Here is a 19,984-nt window from a genome sequence, read left to right as displayed (position 1 = left end):
TGTGTCAGCCAGTGGCGGCTGCAGGGGAGAAGAGGTAGTGCCACAAATGCTTGGACATAAGAGCCTATAGGTGACATCTTCATTCCTGGAATTCACAGCCATTGTTGAGTGCTTTCTCCTGCAGCCGCCACTGGTGGACACCAGGGATCACATGACCAGAGCGGGCTGAAAAATAGGCCCATATAAGACATACAAGTATATGCATTTTTTTTTTTATATACAGGATACAGGTCAGCATAGGTGTTGGGGGGGTGGGAAGCATTTTCCTTACTGTGCTTACCTTCTGTAGATGCCAACGAATATTATATAGGAAAGAAAAGAAAGAAAGAAAGAAAGAAAGAAAAAAAAAAAAAAAAAAAAAAAAAAAAAAAACACACATTAGTGACATGACATGGACATTAAAAGTGCAAATAATGACTTTCCTTCACGCATTTGATTTGTAATTATTGCAATTATATCCACTTGAAGCTTTTTCTGGCACTTTTTGCTTACAAGTTAATTTGTGTTTTTTGCTAAAAAAATTACTTATAACCTCCAAATACTATACATTTTATTTAGCACAGACCCTAGGGAATACCGCGGTGAATGTCGCAATTTTTTTTTAAGGTCCCACTGTATTTGCACAGCGGTTTAGCAAACGCAAATAAAAATAAAAAAACAAGTTACCCCAATTTTTTTTTTGTATAATGTGAAAGATGTTACACCGAGTAAATAGATTTAGAGAGGTGGTCTAGGGCTAGAATTATTGCTCTTGTTCGAGGTGATACCGCGTGTTAGTGGTTCAAATACCGTTTACATATCCATGCGCAACTTACCATTGCGTTTGCTCCTGCGCATGAACATGGAGGGACGGGGGCACCTTAAATCTCTTTTTTTAAATCACTGTTTAAGTTTTTTTTTTTGGATTACTTTTATTCCTATTTCAAGGAATGCAAACATGTAATGTAATAGAAAAAAAATTATGACAGGTCCTCTTTATGAAGAGATATGGTGTCCTAAAAACTCAAAATATTTCCTATACCTTTCAAGGAAAAATAAAAATAAAAAATGTGTGTGATCTTTCCCTTTAATTTCTTATTTTTTTCTTCCAGCCTGGACCGGTGGCGTAGGTCTTCCTAGACCAGTGATGGCAAACCTTGGCACCCCAGATGTTTTGGAACTACATTTCCCATGATGCTCATGCACTCTGCACTGTAATAGAGCATCATGGGAAATGTAGTTCCAAAACATCTGGGGTGCCAAGGTTTGCCATCACTGTCCTAGACCATAGAGTCAATCAAAGTGTTAAAGAGGAGTTCCACACATAAATTGAACTTACGCTATAAGGGAAGGTGCCCCCGACATGCCACATTTGGCATATAATTTTTTTGTGGGGGGGGTGGAAACCCTGTTTTTATAAGGTTCCAGCTTCACTTCCTGCTGGGGCAGCGTGGCACTGGAAGTAAGTTCACCCCTCTCTCTTGGCAATCATCTGGGACATGTCTCAGGTCCCAGATGACTGCCCGGCCAATCACAGCGTGCCCCCAGACTCGCGTATGTGCAGTGCGTGCCCGGCTGTGAATCCACAGCTGGGCGCCCGCAATGACAATGCCGGGGTGCAGCAGAGAGGAGGGGACAATGAGCGGCTCTTCGTTCCCCCGCTTCGCTGGACCCTGGGACAGGTAAAAGTCAGCAGCTGCAATATTTGTAGCTGCCGACTTTTAATTTTATCTTTTTAAGCGGAACTCCGCTTTAACTTTTGCCTATGGGAGCAGCCGGTTGCACCGCCAGATCGTTTCTTGGGCGAACCAGTGGTAACGGTAAGCCCAAGAAGCATCGGCCCTAAAAAAAAAACACAACAACACGATATCGGTTGACCCCTACTCTGCACACTGCTACAGTATATAGGCTTTCTAGCAAACTTTGCAATAAAAATAGGGATATTTAGTTCACACATATTGCTATACATGTTTAAGCTGGCCAACTGCGTCAAAGTAATCCCTCTTATGGCCAGTCCTACTCTGCTCTGCCACTGCAAATGCTGCGGTGGACATAATGCCAACCTGGGGCAAAAAGACACAAAATGGGGGGAGAGCTGCACGTTTTAGGTCTGGCCACTGACCTGCAAGGAGAGCCAACAGAAAACATAGGCAGATACTGACTTGGAGAGTCGCTATTTGCATATTAATATCCCGGAGGTGAACTAAGGTGGGATCGGGGCAGGTACTCTGCTCTATGCCAGGAATTCTAACATTAAACTCACTTTGTGTCTTTAAGCCCCTCAGCCTCGATCACATTCAGAATCTGTTTTGGGGTCATCGGTGCATCTGAATAATTCTCCAAGACCTGGGGAAGAAACACATGCTGGTTATTTTTCTATTCCAATGAATAGATAGCAATCAGAAAGCAGCTTTCCAAAACTGGTCTGCAAACCAACTACGTTATATAGTACAAAGCATACATCTCATACCCCCATCCCTTCCATAGAGCACAATTCCTCACCCTGCCCTTATATAACCTCCGAACCATTAATATTACACCATATATCCTACACAATATACACCCACCCACTACCTAATATGACACTATATACCGCCTCGCCTTTGAATAATGTACTACATATGTAAAGTGCATTATTACAGTGTAATGTAGGAGCGAATGTATGGTTTAATGGGAGGGGGACTTATACAGTATTTTATATATATATATATATATATATATATATATATATATATATATATATATTTATACACACACACACACACACACACACATAGTATCACAAAAGTGAGTACACCCCTCACATTTTTGTAAATGTTTTCTTCTATCTTTTCATGTGACAACACAGAAGAAATGACACTTGTCTACAATGTAAAGTAGTGAGTGTACAGCTTGTATAACAGTGTAAATTTTCTGTCCCCTCAAAATAACTCAACACACAGCCATTAATGTCTAAACCGCTGGAAACAAAAGTGAGTACACCCCTAAGTGGAAATGTCCAAATTGGGCCCAAAGTGTCAATATTTTGTGTGGCCATCATTATTTTCCAGCACTGCCTTAACCCTCTTGGGCATGGAGTTCACCAGAGCTTCACAGGTTGGCACTGGAGTCCTCTTCCCCTCCTCCATGATGACATCACAGAGCTGGTGGATATTGGAGACCTTGTGCTCCTCCACCTTCCATTTGAGGATACCCCACAGATGCTCAATAGGGTTTAGGTCTGGAGACATGCTTGGCCAGTCCTTCACCTTTACCCTCAGCTTCTTTAGCAAGGCTGTGGTCGTCTTAGAGGTGTGCTTTTTGGGGGTCGTTATGTTGGAATACTGCCCTGCGGCCCAGTCTCTGAAGGGAGAGGATCATGCTCTGCTTCAGTATATCACAGTACATGTTGGCATTCATGGTTCCCTCAATGATCTGTAGCTCCCCAGTGCCGGCAGCACTCATGCAGCCCCAGACCATGACACTCCCACCACCATGCGTGACTGTAGGCAAGACACACTTGTCTTTGTACTCCTCACCTGGTTGCCCCCACACACGCTTGACACCATCTGAACCAAATAAGTTTATCTTGGTCTCATCAGACCACGGGACATGATTCCAGTAATCCATGTCCTTAGTCTGCTTGTCATAAGCAAACTGTTTGCGGGCTTTCTTGTGCATCATCTTTAGAAGAGGCTTCCTTCTGGGATGACAGCCATTCAGACCAATTTGATGCAGTGTGCGGCGTATGGTCTGAGCACTGACAGGCTGACCCCCCCCCCCCACCCACCTCTGCAGCAATGCTGGCAGCACTCATTCGTCTATTTCCCAAAGACAACCTCTGGCTATGACGCTGAGCACGTGACCTCAACTTCTTTGGTCAACCATGGCCTGTTCTGTGTGGAACCTGTCCTGCTAAACCACTGTATGGTCTTGGCCACTGTGATGCAGCTCAGTTTCAGGGTCTTGGCAATCTTCTTATTGCCTAGGCCATTGTTATGTAGAGCAACAATTCTTTTTTTCATATCCTCAGAGTTCTTGCCATGAGGTGCCATGTTGAACTTCCAGTGACCAGTATGAGAGAGTGAGAGCGATAACACCAACATTTTTTTTTTATTCTTTATTTATAGGTCAAGAAATTTTACAAAACCATGTGCAATCAACAGTATTAAAAGGTAGAGACAAAAACAGAAGAAAAGAGCATGGCATTACATAATACAGGTAGGTAGTGCATCTCTTGCATTCAATGACAAGCTTCTGCAATGTAAAAAATAAACAGTGCAGAATACCCAATGGCCGACCATGGTTTTTGACAAATTCCCCAAACATTTTCCCTTTGAACCGGGATGTTCCTGGTCCCACAGCTGCAGTCTTATGGAGGAGCTCTGGAGTTATTGCAATGTTCTCCCAGCTTGATGCATTGCCTTGGACTCACTAGCCCCACCTGTAGACAATGTACAGCTAATCAGCCCCTAAATAGCAGCAATTCCGTTACCTGGTGCTCGTTTGGACGTGCTCCCTGGGTGTATATTACTAGCGCTGTGATTTTGACTACCGTGTATTGAACCTCCGTCTGAATTCTTGACCACTCTCCAGCCTGCTGATTCGGTACTTCACCACCATCTCGTGTATGACCTCCGCCTGCCTGACCATTCTTTGGATTTAGATTTTGTGCCGCTTTGCCTGATCTGTTGCCAACTTGACCTGCCTAAGTTTTCGTCTGAATCCTCAGCATACAAGCTCCACTTCAGACACTACTTACCGATTCCCTAACATTGGTTCAGGATCTGCGGGGAAATATTTTTTGCAACTTGGCTGGAGTCCTATACCAACGTGAGGATTTTATTACCTCCCTCCTGGTATTTGTTGGCCAGGGAGGCCTTGTGTGCAAAAAAAACAGTATCCTGTCTTATAACACTAAATTTAACACAGCTGCTCCCCATTCACACCTGAGACCTTGTAACACTAACGAGTCACATGACACCAGCGAGAGAAAATGGCTAATTGGGTCCAAATTTGGACATTTTCACTCAGGGGTGTAATAACTTTTGTTGCCAGCAGTTTAGACATTAATAAATGTGTGTTGAGTTATTTGGAGGGGACAGCAAATTTACACTGTTGTACAAGCTGTACACTCACTACTTTACATTGTAGCAAAGTGTCATTTCTTCAGTGTTGTCACATGAAAAGACAGAATAAAATATTTACAAAAATGTGAGGGGTGTACTCACTTTTGTGAGATAGAGTGTGTGTGTGTGAGATTATATATATTTTAATGTGGGTGGGGATGTGTATGTTGTAATGCGAGGGGGATTTATACAGTATAATGTGATAGTGTGTTTATATATCATAATTTTTGGGATGGGAGGAATGTATGTCGTATGGTGTAACAAGGAGCGTGGGGGCTTATGTATGGTGTATGTGCCCTCTGGATTGCCCGCTTTGTAACAAACTCATATCTGTGCACAACCTTTTTATCTCTCATTATCTCTACTTGCCATTACTGAAACCTAGCTTCAAGAATCTGACTCTGCTTCTCCTGCATCCCTCTCCCATGGTAGCTTCAGACCCAGTGGCCGGAAAGAAGGTGGAGTTGAATTCCTTCTATCCCCACAGAGCACATTTCAAGTCCTTCCTACCCCTCCCTCTTCTCTTTTGAGACCCACTGTATTCGTCAGTTTTCTATAAAAGATTGCAGATGTTTTTTGATGAAATCTGGTTACCCTACTTTCTCTCCTCTGAAATACCTACTATTATTCTTAGTGATTTTAGCATGCCTGTTAATCATATGCCTAAACACAAAGAACACAAACTTCCACTCACTCCAATGGCAACACCCTTGACCTGGTAATCTCCCATCTCTGCATTCCTGGGAACCTCACCATCACCCCCTTTCCTCTCTATGATCACAACCTCATCAGTTTCACAGTATCCTTGTCTTCAACCACCTATCCATCCAAGCATCAAAATGATTACTCATAGAAACCTTTGCTTCTATATTCTGCTACTGACCACCTCTATGATAAAATCTCTCCCCCGGCCTAATCTGCCCACTTCTGTTTAAAACCGGTCACTTCTCATCCTCGCTGGAGGTACTTGCTCCTCGAACTACATGCAGAATCAGGCCCCAACCATTACACCTTGCAGGCAGACAACACCTGAGGTTAGAGGAAGAGCTTACCAAACTTATCTCAGATGCCCACCTAACCAATTGTCCCCTGGATACTGTTCCCCCGCAACTACTACGGTCACTCTATTCTTTTATCCTATGCTCACTCACATGTACAATCTACCCCTCACTACTGGTACCTTCCCCTCCCCTCTAAAAGCAAGCACACCCCAATAAATTAAAAAGCCCTCACTGGACCCCACCCACCTGAACAACCTCGGACCTCTCTACTTGCTCCCATTTACCTCCACTGCCTTCAGATCTTTCCTAGTTCTCCTCCTATCACAGCATTCCTTCCGTGTCACCCATAACGGTCTCCTCTCCATTTCCCTTCAGCCCCCCCAAAGCTCTGTTATTGGACCCAATTCCTGTCTCCCAAGGTTCTTGGATCCCTTTCCTCTATCTACCCCTCCCCCTTGGTCACCTGATAACCTTCAATGGCTTCCAGTACCATCTCTATGCCGATGACACCCAAACCTATCTCTCTTCTCCTCACCTCAGTCTCCTTACTGACATATCATGGATGGCATACCAATTCCTCAGACAAAAATATCTCTAAAACTCAGCTGGTAATGGCTAGCATTAAGAATTAGCATGTGTAGGAAACGCTTTAAGCCCTTCAGCCCCGGAAGAATTTACCCCCTTCCTGACCAGAGCACTTTTTGCGATTCGGCACTGCGTCGCTTTGACAATTGCACGGTCATGCACCGTGGCTCCCAAACAAAATTTACGTTCTTTTTTCCCCCCACAAATAGAGCTTTCTTTTGGTGGTATTTGATCACCTCTGCGGTTTTTATTTTTTGAGCTATATATAAAAAAAAAAAAAAAAAAAAAGGCGACAATTTTGAAAAGCAAAAAAATAAATTTTTCACTTTTTGCTATAATAAATATCTCCTAAAAATATATGTAAAAAAATTCAGTTTAGGCCGTTACGTATTCTTCTACATATTTTTTGGTAAATCGCAATAAGCGATTATTGATTGGTTTGCGCAAAAGTTATAGCATTTAAAAAATAGGAGATAGTTTTATGGCATTTATATATATATATATATATATATATATAAAAAAAATTTAAAGGCGGCGATGAGCGATTTTTATCGTGACTGCTGTGAGTGGCAGCCTCAACTTGGAGCGGTGTAATTTGTGTTTGAATATCTCCTACCCTTGCCCTTTAGGCGATCCCTGAAAACTGATCTCTGCAGGTTAGCCTATGCCGCCTCCAACTAGCAACTGAACGCTTAGGTCACCCCATCAGCTCATGCCCCTGTTACCTTTTGTACCGCTTGCCCCTCCCTACTAGATTGTAAGCTCCTATGAGCATTGTACTGTATTGCAATGGTACGGTCTTTCTTTAGATGGTAAAGAACTGCACAAACCGTTGGCAATATATAAATCCAGGATAATGTGGAGGAGGATGTATATATAGCGTAGTGGGGGGGTTGTTATGTATGGTGTAATGTGGCGGGATAGAGAATATGTATGTATGTATATATATATATATATATATATATATATATATATATATATATATATATATATATATATATATATATTAGTGAGGTAAGGGGGGAGGGTACACTACTGTGCAATTGTTTAGTGTGGAAAAAATGCTGTAAAAATTAAGAAAGCTCCCAGAAATGGAAGCGTTAATAGTTTCTAGTTATCAATTAAAGTAAATGAAAACCCAAAAAAATAAAAAAAATAATCTAATCAATACTTAGGAGGGCCTTGTTTCCACGTCGGAGGTATGGTGGCTTTTTGGCCGCAATTCTTCCATTAAGACCACTTCTGGCCAGACTTCTCCAGACAGTAGAGGGGTGTACCTGGATCCCACTGGTTTCCCCCAGTTCTGTGCTGACGGCACTGCCGGACATCTTCCGATGTGGAAGGTAAGAAAGCACGATGTGTCTTTCATCCGCTGTATTACGTTTCCTTGGTCGACCACTGCGGCTATGCTCCCCAACTTTACCCGACCACTGCTGATTTTGTACATTTGCCCACCGACAAAGAAATGATCAGTCTATAATTGTAATGGTCGGTTTCATTTTTAACAGCGAGAGACAGAACAACTATCCAGAAAAACTAAATTTCAAAAAAATTATGAATTGATTTGCATTTTAATGAGTGAAATAAGCATTTGACTCCTTCACAAAAAAAACTGGCCTTTGACACAGGAGCAGAGCGGAAAACAGAGGGGAGACAGCAAGGCAGAGGATGACTGAGGCACGTAAACTGACCATGGTGTCAGGGCTCAGTAGCCACTATACACCGTGGTCAGTTTACAGAGGGGAGGGTAGAAACTGGCAGGATCAGGCAGTTTTTGTCTTTTGTTTTTTAGGGGTTACGGGGGATGGGCAAATTACACAGCACGAGCACTGTGCTGTATAAAATGCTTTAAAAGGAGCAGGATCCATTTTTTTTGGGGGGGGGGGGGGGGGTTAACAAACGCTTTAAAGTGATTGTTAATTTTTTAAACAAACATGTTATATTTCCCTCTTCTGTGCAGTTGGTTTTGCACAGAGCAGCCCAAATCCTCCTCTTCTTGGGTACTCCTGGCCTCTCCCTCCTTTGAGTGCCACTCATCCAGCAGCTTGCTACAGGTTGTCACCCAAGCCGAGCCATAGCTCCATGTATCCATTCAGACACAGAGCCCCGGTCTGGCCCCACCCCCCCCCCCCCCGATTGACTGACTGACTTTGATTGACAGCTGCGAGAACCAATAGCGCCACTGCTCTGTCTCAGGCAAGAGGAGTGTGGACATTTCTGGAAAGAGAAGGAGCCCAGGTAGGTAATTGGGTGGTGCTGGGGAGGCTCCTACACACAGAAGGTTATTGTATCTTAATGCATTAAGATAAAAACATTCTGCCTTTAAAATTCCTCTAAGGTTTTGAGGCTGACATTTGGTAAAGCAAACCTTCAGCTCCCTCCACATATTTTCTATGGGATTAAAGCGGAGGTTCGAATGTTTAAAAAAAAAAAAAAGTCAGCAACTACAAACACTTTACCTGCTGACTTAATAAGGGCACTCACATGTCCATCGAGCCCGCGATGTCGGCCTCCCGAGGCCGATCCGTCCATCGGATCGGGTGCTGGCGCCGCCATCTTAACTAAGGGAAACAGGCAGTGGACCCTTGCGGCTTCACTATCCGTTTACTACGGCGCTTTGTGAATAGCCGGCTGTGTTCTGGGACAACCACAACCTGAGGAGGGAGAAGACTTAAGATAACCGCAGAGTTGGAAGTGGCAGATTAGGATGATCTGTTTAGCAACAGCCATTTCTCGTAAGTAAAAAAAAAAAAAAAAATCTTCAAATTTTTTTTTATTTTTTTTGCGTTTTTATGAAAAAAATTTTTTAGGGTAGTCCTCCGCTTTAAGGTCTTGAGACTGGCTAGGCCACTCCGGGACCTTATGCTTAATCTTGAGCCACTCCTTTGCTGCCTTGGCCGTGTGTGTTTTGGGTCATTGTTATGGTGGAAAACCCATCCACGACCCATTTTTAATGCCCTAGCTGAGGGGAATGAAGTTCTCACACAAAATATGAAGGTACACGACCCTGTCCATCGCTCCTTTGATGCGGTGAAGTTGTCCTGTCCCCTTATCCCAAAAACACCCCCTAAAGCAGTGATGGCGAACCTTGGCACCCCAGATGTTTTGGAACTACATTTCCCATGATGCTCATGCACTCTACAGTGCAGTTGAGCATCATGGGAAATGTAGTTCCAAAACATCTGGGGTGCCAAGGTTCGCCATCACTGCCCTAAAGCATAATGTTTCCACCTCCATGTACGACGGTGGGGATGGTGTTCTTGGGGTCATAGGCAGCATTCCTCCTCCTCCTCCAAACACGGCGAGTTGAGTTGATGCCAAAGAGATTGATTTTGGTCTCATCCGACCCCAACACTTTCACCCCGATCTCCTCTGAATCATTCAGATGTTCATTAGCAAACTTCAGACCGGCCTGTACATGTCCTTTCTTGATCAGACTTTGCGGGCGCTGCAGGATTTCAGTCCTTCACGGCGTAGTGTATTACCAATTGTTTTCTTGGTGACTATGGTCCCAGCTGCCTCAAGATCATTAACAAGATTCTCCCGTGTAGTTCTGGGCTGATTCCTCACCGTTCTCATGATCATTGAAACTCCACGAGGTGAGATCTTGCATGAAGCCCCAGATCGAAGGAGACTGACAGTTATTATTGGCTTCTTACATTTGCAAATAATCGCACCAACTGTTGTCACCCTCTCACCAAGCTGTTTGGCGATGGTCTTGTAGCCCTTTCCAACCTTGTGTATTTCTACAATCTTATCCCCAAGATCCATGGACAGCTCTTTGGTCTTAGACATGGTGGAGAAGCTTCTGTTGACAGGTGTCTTTTTATATAGGTAACCAGCTAAGATTAGGAGCACTCCCTTTAGGAGAGTGCTCCTAATCTCAGCTTGTTACCTGTATAGAAGACATCTGGGAGCCAGGAATCTTGCTGATTGATAGGGGATCAAATATTTATTTCACTCATTAAAATGCAAATCAACTTATAACTTTTTGAAAAGGTTTTTCTGGATCTATTTTTTATTCTGTCTCTCGCTGTTAAAATAAACTCATCAAAATTATAGACGGATCATTTCTTTGTCAGTGGGAAAAACGTACAAGATCAGCAGGGGATCAAATACTTTTTTTCCCTCGTTAGTGTTACAAGGTCTCAGGTGTGAAAGGGGAGCAGGTGTGTTAAATTTGGCGTTATCGCTCTCACTCTCTCATACTGGTCACTGGAAGTTCAACATGGCACCTCATGGCAAAGAACTCTCTGAGGATCTGAAAAAAAGAATTGCTGCTCTACATAAAGGATGGCGAACCTTGGCACCCCAGATGTTTTGGAACTACATTTCCCATGATGCTCAACTACACTGCAGTGTAGATGAGCATCATGGGTAATGTAGTTCCAAAACATCTGGGGTGCCAAGGTTCGCCATCACTGGCCTAGGCTATAAGACGATTGCCAAGACCCTGAAACTGAGCTGCACAGTGGCCAAGACCATACAGAAAATGAACAGGACAGGTTCCACTCAGAAAAGGCCTTTTGGGAAATAGACGTATGAGTGCTCCCAGCATTGCTGCAGAGGTTGAAGGGGTGGGGCGTCAGCCTGTCAGTGCTCAGACCATATGCCGCACACTGCATCAAATTGGTCTGCATGGATGTCGTCTCAGACAAATAAGTCCACAAACAGTTTGCTGACGACAAGCAGACTAAGGACATGGATTACTGGAATCATGTTCTGTGGTCTGATGAGACCAAGATAAACTTATTTGGTTCAGATGGTGACAAGTGTGTGTGGGGGCAACCAGGTGAGGAGTACAAAGACAAGTGTATCTTGTCTACAGTCAAGCATGGTGGTGGGAGTGTCATGGTCTGGGGCTGCATGAGTGCTGCTGGCACTGGGGAGCTACAGTTCATTGAGGGAACCACGAATGCCAACATGTACTGTGATATACTGAAGCAGAGCATGATCCCCTCCCTTCAGAGACTGGGCCGCAGGGCAGTATTCCAACATAACGACCCCAAACACACCTCCAAGATGACCACTGCCTTGCTAAAGAAGCTGAGGGTAAAGGTGACGGACTGGCCAAGCATGTCTCCAGACCTAAACCCTATTGTCACATCTGTGGGGCATTCACAAATCAAAAATGGTGGCCAAACAAAATAGACACTTTTGGGCCCAATTTGGACATTTTCACTTAGGGGTGTACTGACTTTTGTTGCCAACGGTTCAGACATTAATGGCTGTGTGTTGAGTTATTTTGAGGGGACAGCAAATTTACACTGTTATACAAGCTGTACACTCACTACTTTACATTGTAGACAAGTGTCATTTCTTCAGTGTTGTCACATGAAAAGGTAGAAGAAAATATTTACAAAAATGTGAGGGGTGTACTCACTTTTGTGATACTATGTATACTGTTGGCTACATTAATCCTGAATAATAATAATAATATAAACATCCCCCTCCATTATACAGTATAGACCCCTCCCCCTAACTCATGTTAGCGCTCTCTCTCTCGCACTCTCTCTTATGCTCTCGTGCAGGCGATCTCTCTCTCTCTCTCATGCATATGCTCTCTCGTGCAGGCGATCTCTCTCTCGTGCAATCTTGCATGCAGGTGCTCTCTCTCTCTCGTGCAATCTTGCGTGCAGGCGATCTCTCTCTTTTGTGCGATCTCTCTGTCTCTCTCGTGCAGGCGATCTCTCTGTCTCTCTCGTGCAGGCGATCTCTCTGTCTCTCTCGTGCAGGCGATCTCTCTGTCTCTCTCGTGCAGGCGATCTCTCTGTCTCTCTCGTGCAGGCGATCTCTCTGTCTCTCTCGTGCAGGCGATCTCTCTGTCTCTCTCGTGCAGGCGATCTCTCTGTCTCTCTCGTGCAGGCGATCTCTCTGTCTCTCTCGTGCAGGCGATCTCTCTGTCTCTCTCGTGCAGGCGATCTCTCTGTCTCTCTCGTGCAGGCGATCTCTCTGTCTCTCTCGTGCAGGCGATCTCTCTCTCTCTCGTGCAGGCGATCTCTCTCTCTCTCGTGCAGCCGATCTCTCTCTCTCTCGTGCAGGCGATCTCTCTCTCTCTCTCGTGCAGGCGATCTCTCTCTCTCTCTCTCGTGCAGGCGATCTCTCTCTCTCTCTCTCTCTCGTGCAGGCGATCTCTCTCTCTCTCTCTCGTGCAGGCGATCTCTCTCTCTCTCTCTCGTGCAGGCGATCTCTCTCTCTCTCTCTCGTGCAGGCGATCTCTCTCTCTCTCTCTCTCTCTCGTGCAGGCGATCTCTCTCTCTCTCTCTCTCTCTCGTGCAGGCGATCTCTCTCTCTCTCGTGCAGGCGATCTCTCTCGTGCAATCTTGCGTGCAGGCGATCCATCTCTTGTGCAGGCGATTCTCTCTAGTGCAATCTCGCGTGCAGGCGATCTCTCTAGTGCAATCTCGCGTGCAGGCGATCCATCTCGCTTGTGCAATCTCGCGTGCAGGCGCGCGCGCTCTCTCTCTCTCGTGCAATCTTGCGTCCAGGCAATATCTCTCTCATGCAATCTCGCGTGTAGGGGATCGATCGATCTCTCTCTCTCTCCTGCAATCTCGCGTGCAGGCGACCTCTCTCGTGCAATCTCGCGTGCAGGCGACCTCTCTCGTGCAATCTCGCGTGCAGGCGACCTCTCTCGTGCAATCTCGCGTGCAGGCGACCTCTCTCGTGCAATCTCGCGTGCAGGCGACCTCTCTCGTGCAGGCGACCTCTCTCGTGCAATCTCGCGTGCAGGCGATCTCTCTCGTGCAATCTCGCGTGCAGGCGATCTCTCTCTCTCTCTCGTGCAATCTCGCGTGCAGGCGATCTCTCTCTCTCTCGTGCAATCTCGCGTGCAGGCGATCTCTCTCTCTCTCTCGTGCAATCTCGCGTGCAGGCGATCTCTCTCTCTCTCGTGCAATCTCGCGTGCAGGCGATCTCTCTCTCTCTCGTGCAATCTCGCGTGCAGGCGATCTCTCTCTCTCTCGTGCAATCTCGCGTGCAGGCGATCTCTCTCTCTCTCGTGCAATCTCGCGTGCAGGCGATCTCTCTCTCTCGCGTGCAATCTCGCGTGCAGGCGATCTCTCTCTCTCGCGTGCAATCTCGCGTGCAGGCGATCTCTCTCTCTCGCGTGCAGGCGATCTCTCTCTCTCGCGTGCAATCTCGCGTGCAGGCAATCTCTCTCTCTCGCGTGCAATCTCGCGTGCAGGCAATCTCTCTCTCTCGCGTGCAATCTCGCGTGCAGGCAATCTCTCTCTCTCGCGTGCAATCTCGCGTGCAGGCAATCTCTCTCTCTCGCGTGCAATCTCGCGTGCAGGCAATCTCTCTCTCTCGCGTGCAATCTCGCGTGCAGGCAATCTCTCTCTCTCGCGTGCAATCTCGCGTGCAGGCAATCTCTCTCTCTCGCGTGCAATCTCGCGTGCAGGCAATCTCTCTCTCTCGCGTGCAATCTCGCGTGCAGGCAATCTCTCTCTCTCGCGTGCAATCTCGCGTGCAGGCAATCTCTCTCTCTCGCGTGCAGGCAATCTCTCTCTCTCGCGTGCAATCTCGCGTGCAGGCAATCTCTCTCTCTCGCGTGCAATCTCGCGTGCAGGCAATCTCTCTCTCTCGCGTGCAATCTCGCGTGCAGGCAATCTCTCTCTCTCGCGTGCAATCTCGCGTGCAGGCAATCTCTCTCTCTCGCGTGCAATCTCGCGTGCAGGCAATCTCTCTCTCTCGCGTGCAATCTCGCGTGCAGGCAATCTCTCTCTCTCGCGTGCAATCTCGCGTGCAGGCAATCTCTCTCTCTCGCGTGCAATCTCGCGTGCAGGCAATCTCTCTCTCTCGCGTGCAGGCAATCTCTCTCTCTCGCGTGCAATCTCGCGTGCAGGCAATCTCTCTCTCTCTCGCGTGCAATCTCGCGTGCAGGCAATCTCTCTCTCTCTCGCGTGCAATCTCGCGTGCAGGCAATCTCTCTCTCTCTCGCGTGCAATCTCGCGTGCAGGCAATCTCTCTCTCTCTCGCGTGCAATCTCGCGTGCAGGCAATCTCTCTCTCTCTCGCGTGCAATCTCGCGTGCAGGCAATCTCTCTCTCTCTCGCGTGCAATCTCGCGTGCAGGCAATCTCTCTCTCTCTCGCGTGCAATCTCGCGTGCAGGCAATCTCTCTCTCTCTCGCGTGCAATCTCGCGTGCAGGCAATCTCTCTCTCTCTCGCGTGCAATCTCGCGTGCAGGCAATCTCTCTCTCTCTCGCGTGCAATCTCGCGTGCAGGCAATCTCTCTCTCTCTCGCGTGCAATCTCGCGTGCAGGCAATCTCTCTCTCTCTCGCGTGCAATCTCGCGTGCAGGCAATCTCTCTCTCTCTCGCGTGCAATCTCGCGTGCAGGCAATCTCTCTCTCTCTCGCGTGCAATCTCGCGTGCAGGCAATCTCTCTCTCTCTCTCGCGTGCAATCTCGCGTGCAGGCAATCTCTCTCTCTCTCTCTCGCGTGCAATCTCGCGTGCAGGCAATCTCTCTCTCTCTCTCTCGCGTGCAATCTCGCGTGCAGGCAATCTCTCTCTCTCTCTCTCGTGCAATCTCGCGTGCAGGCAATCTCTCTCTCTCTCTCTCTCGTGCAATCTCGCGTGCAGGCAATCTCTCTCTCTCTCTCTCGTGCAATCTCGCGTGCAGGCAATCTCTCTCTCTCTCTCTCGTGCAATCTCGCGTGCAGGCAATCTCTCTCTCTCTCTCTCGTGCAATCTCGCGTGCAGGCAATCTCTCCCTCTCTCTCTCTCGTGCAATCTCGCGTGCAGGCAATCTCTCTCTCTCTCTCTCTCGTGCAATCTCGCGTGCAGGCAATCTCTCTCTCTCTCTCGTGCAATCTCGCGTGCAGGCAATCTCTCTCTCTCTCTCGTGCAATCTCGCGTGCAGGCAATCTCTCTCTCTCGTGCAATCTCGCGTGCAGGCAATCTCTCTCTCTCTCGTGCAATCTCGCGTGCAGGCAATCTCTCTCTCTCTCTCTCTCGCAATCTCGCGTGCAGGCAATCTCTCTCTCTCTCTCGTGCAATCTCGCGTGCAGGCAATCTCTCTCTCTCTCTCTCTCGCAATCTCGCGTGCAGGCAATCTCTCTCTCTCTCTCTCTCGCAATCTCGCGTGCAGGCAATCTCTCTCTCTCTCTCTCTCGCAATCTCGCGTGCAGGCAATCTCTCTCTCTCTCTCTCTCGCAATCTCGCGTGCAGGCAATCTCTCTCTCTCTCTCTCGCAATCTCGCGTGCAGGCAATCTCTCTCTCTCTCTCTCGCAATCTCGCGTGCAGGCAATCTCTCTCTCTCTCTCTCGCAATCTCGCGTGCAGGCAATCTCTCTCTCTCTCGTGCAATCTCGCGTGCAGGCAATCTCTCTCTCTCGTGCAAGCAATCTCTCTCTCTCTCTCTCGTGCAAGCAATCTCTCTCTCTCTCTCTCTCGTGCAATCTCGCGTGCAGGCAATCTCTCTCGTGCAATCTCGCGTGCAGGCAATCTCTCTCGTGCAATCTCGCGTGCAGGCAATCTCTCTCTCTCTCTCTCGTGCAGGCACTCTCTCTCTCTCGTGCAATCTCGCGTGCAGGCAATCTCTCTCTCTCTCTCTCGTGCAAGCAATCTCTCTCTCTCTCGTGCAAGCAAGCAATCTCTCTCTCTCTCTCTCTCTCTCGTGCAATCTCGCGTGCAGGCAATCTCTCTCTCTCTCGTGCAATCTCTCTCTCGTGCAGGCAATCTCTCTCTCTCGTGCAGGCAATCTCTCTCTCTCGTGCAGGCAATCTCTCTCTCTCGTGCAGGCAATCTCTCTCTCTCGTGCAGGCAATCTCTCTCTCGCGTGCAGGCAATCTCTCTCTCGCGTGCAGGCAATCTCTCTCTCGCGTGCAGGCAATCTCTCTCTCGCGTGCAGGCAATCTCTCTCGTGCAATCTCGCGTGCAGGCAATCTCTCTCGTGCAATCTCGCGTGCAGGCAATCTCTCTCGTGCAATCTCGCGTGCAGGCAATCTCTCTCGTGCAATCTCGCGTGCAGGCAATCTCTCTCGTGCAATCTCGCGTGCAGGCAATCTCTCTCTCTCTCTCGTGCAATCTCGCGTGCAGGCAATCTCTCTCTCTCGTGCAGGCAATCTCTCTCTCTCGTGCAATCAATCTCTCTCTCTCTCTCTCTCGTGCAAGCAATCTCTCTCTCTCTCTCGTGCAATCTCGCGTGCAGGCAATCTCTCTCTCTCGTGCAGGCAATCTCTCTCTCTCGTGCAATCTCGCGTGCAAGCAATCTCTCTCTCTCTCTCGTGCAAGCAATCTCTCTCTCTCGTGCAATCTCGCGTGCAAGCAATCTCTCTCTCTCTCTCTCGTGCAAGCAATCTCTCTCTCTCTCGTGCAAGCAATCTCTCTCTCGTGCAATCTCGCGTGCAGGCAATCTCTCTCTCTCTCTCTCGTGCAGGCAATCTCTCTCTCTCTCGTGCAGGCAATCTCTCTCTCTCTCGTGCAGGCAATCTCTCTCTCTCTCGTGCAGGCAATCTCTCTCTCTCTCGCTCTCGTGCAATCTCGCGTGCAGGCAATCTCTCTCTCGCTCTCGTGCAATCTCGCGTGCAGGCAATCTCTCTCTCTCTCTCGTGCAAGCAATCTCTCTCTCTCTCTCGTGCAATCTCGCGTGCAGGCAATCTCTCTCTCTCTCGTGCAATCTCGCGTGCAGGCAATCTCTCTCTCTCTCTCGTGCAAGCAATCTCTCTCTCTCTCTCGTGCAAGCAATCTCGCGTGCAGGCAATCTCTCTCTCGTGCAGGCAATCTCTCTCTCTCTCGTGCAATCTCGCGTGCAGGCAATCTCTCTCTCTCTCGTGCAAGCAATCTCTCTCTCTCTCTCTCTCGTGCAATCTCGCGTGCAGGCAATCTCTCTCTCTCGTGCAAGCAATCTCTCTCTCTCGTGCAAGCAATCTCTCTCTCTCTCTCTCGTGCAGGCAATCTCTCTCTCTCTCTCTCGTGCAAGCAATCTCTCTCTCTCTCTCGTGCAATCTCGCGTGCAGGCAATCTCTCTCTCGTGCAGGCAATCTCTCTCTCTCTCTCGTGCAATCTCGCGTGCAGGCAATCTCTCTCTCTCGTGCAAGCAATCTCTCTCTCTCGTGCAAGCAATCTCTCTCTCTCTCTCGTGCAGGCAATCTCTCTCTCTCTCTCTCGTGCAAGCAATCTCTCTCTCTCTCTCGTGCAATCTCGCGTGCAGGCAATCTCTCTCGCGTGCAGGCAATCTCTCTCGCGTGCAGGCAATCTCTCTCGCGTGCAGGCAATCTCTCTCGCGTGCAGGCAATCTCTCTCGCGTGCAGGCAATCTCTCTCGCGTGCAGGCAATCTCTCTCGCGTGCAGGCAATCTCTCTCGCGTGCAGGCAATCTCTCTCGCGTGCAGGCAATCTCTCTCGCGTGCAGGCAATCTCTCTCGCGTGCAGGCAATCTCTCTCGCGTGCAGGCAATCTCTCTCGCGTGCAGGCAATCTCTCTCGCGTGCAGGCAATCTCTCTCTCTCTCTCTCGTGCAAGCAATCTCTCTCTCTCTCGTGCAATCTCGCGTGCAGGCAATCTCTCTCTCTCTCGTGCAATCTCTCTCTCTCTCGTGCAATCTCTCTCTCTCGCGTGCAGGCGATCTCTCTCGCGTGCAGGCGATCTCTCTCGTGCAATCTTGCGTGTTGGAGATCTCTCTCGTGCAATCTTGCGTGTTGGAGATCTCTCTCGTGCAAGTGATCTTTCTCTCATGTTAGCGATCTCGTGCTCACACGCTCGTTAGCGATCTCTCTCATGCAATCTCTACACACACACACACACAGACACAGTTGGCTACATAAATCTTGATAATAACCCCCCCCCCCTTCCCATTACATACAGTATAGACACCTCCCCTCCCCCCTCTGATCCCCCATTATACCGCACATCGCTCTCTACACCCCTCCCCCCCCCCGTGTACATGGTACAGTCCCCCTCCCCCGTATTTGGTACCATCTTGGCGGCCTCGGCCCACGTGCGCTCCCTCCGCCTCTTCTGTTTGTCCCTCATGATCGGGGTGTGCGGTCGGTTCTCCCGGTGGGGGGCGGGGATAGGGGGGGTTTCACTGGCGGGGGGTCAGACGGAAAGGCGGGAAATGGGGTAACGCTGGGAGTTGTAGTCCTCTCCGGGGTCCCCGGGCAGCTCTTACGCACCGGAACCACACTCCCCACAATACACTTCCGCCCCACCTCGGAAGACACGTGACGGAGGACGGCGGCCGGGGATTGGCGGGACGGGGGAGCAGAGATCGGGTTCTCGCGAGGAAAGGCGACGCCCACCAAAAGCTTTGACGTCGGCAGCGGAATGCGCATCGGTGGGCGGGGAAGAAAAAGCGAAGGCGCCAGCCACGCCCCTCCTTCTCCTTGTATGGCTGGGCTGGGGAGAGCGCGGATTGGAGGGGCTCTGCACTAGGGGGAGGGACTACAACTCCCAGCATCCTTTGCACGCAGCCAGGGCCGGTGACGTCACAATGTTTTGCCAACTGCAGATTTATTTGGTAGAAAATTATTTTTAAAAAATAAAAATGATATATTCAATGAAAGCAGAGGCCCTGGGGAACGATATGATGGCAGGTGCACGTTTTTATGTTACATAATGTTTACCCAACTGTTATCAAACATTTATCTTCATTAAAAAATATATATATAATAGACTCAACTCTAGTGCACCTCCACTATAGAGGGTCCAGTATAGCTAGAAGATGAGGTCATGGCGAGTCAATAGATATGAAACATGGCAATGTGCTTATTAGGCCCCCAACATTTGTGTTCACCTTTGTGTGGGGTGTCAGCGATCGGGGGCAACTTTCACTTTATAAACTTTTTCACCCACCCTCATTGCTATCACATGATCTGCGATAAGCCTTATATCGCAACAGGCTCTCTTTGCTGAGACATCAGAGGTCGATTAGAGCCGTTGTTCAACACCACCGAGCCATGGCTTCCCTCCTCCTGGGATCCCCTCAACCACCCAAAGTGCCATCGGCCCCCACCGTGACCCCCCCCCCCCCCCAACCTCCCATAGTGATCTGAGCCTCCACCATCCACAGTGCCACCAAGACCCCTAGCTTGCTGCAGAGCTTCCAGACCTCCATAAAGCCCCCTAACCTCCCACGGTGCCCCCTAGTTCCATTGAGAGCCCTCAGCCCCTACATGGCACCTCAACCTCCCACAATGTCACCCAACCCATTGCAGTGTCCCCTCTCTTGCTGCAAAGCCACCAGCCCTTCATAATGTCCTCTAAACTCCCACTGTGCCAACCAGCCCCCCTCCCCCCAACTTGTTGCAGAGTCTCCAGACCCCTCTCCCCAGAGTGTCACTCAACCGCCTAAAGGGGCCTGCTGTGC

At 48.5% G+C, this 19,984-nt stretch overlaps 1 protein-coding gene across 1 annotated transcript in view; it reads right to left on the bottom strand.

Annotated features, from left to right (window-relative positions):
- ASXL1 (ASXL transcriptional regulator 1) overlaps positions 1-18,917 on the bottom strand; it is a 30,456-nt gene extending 11,539 nt beyond the window's left edge. Inside the window, exons 1-2 of the mRNA XM_077458436.1 lie at positions 18,592-18,917; positions 2,243-2,325 (exon numbers count right to left, since the gene is read on the bottom strand). Coding sequence (XP_077314562.1) covers positions 2,243-2,325; positions 18,592-18,648 — 140 coding nt within the window. The 5' untranslated portion in view covers positions 18,649-18,917. The remainder of the gene's footprint in view (positions 1-2,242; positions 2,326-18,591) is intronic.
- Between the last annotated feature and the right edge of the window lie 1,067 nt (positions 18,918-19,984).

Source organism: Lithobates pipiens, unplaced genomic scaffold, assembly GCF_037356315.1.
Source record: "Lithobates pipiens isolate NorthernLeopardFrog02 unplaced genomic scaffold, aLitPip1_a1.2 Scaffold_28, whole genome shotgun sequence".
Classification (NCBI taxonomy): Eukaryota; Metazoa; Chordata; class Amphibia; order Anura; family Ranidae; genus Lithobates; species Lithobates pipiens.
Note: the sequence above shows the minus strand (reverse complement) of the source record. Positions and strands in the feature narration are given on the sequence as shown.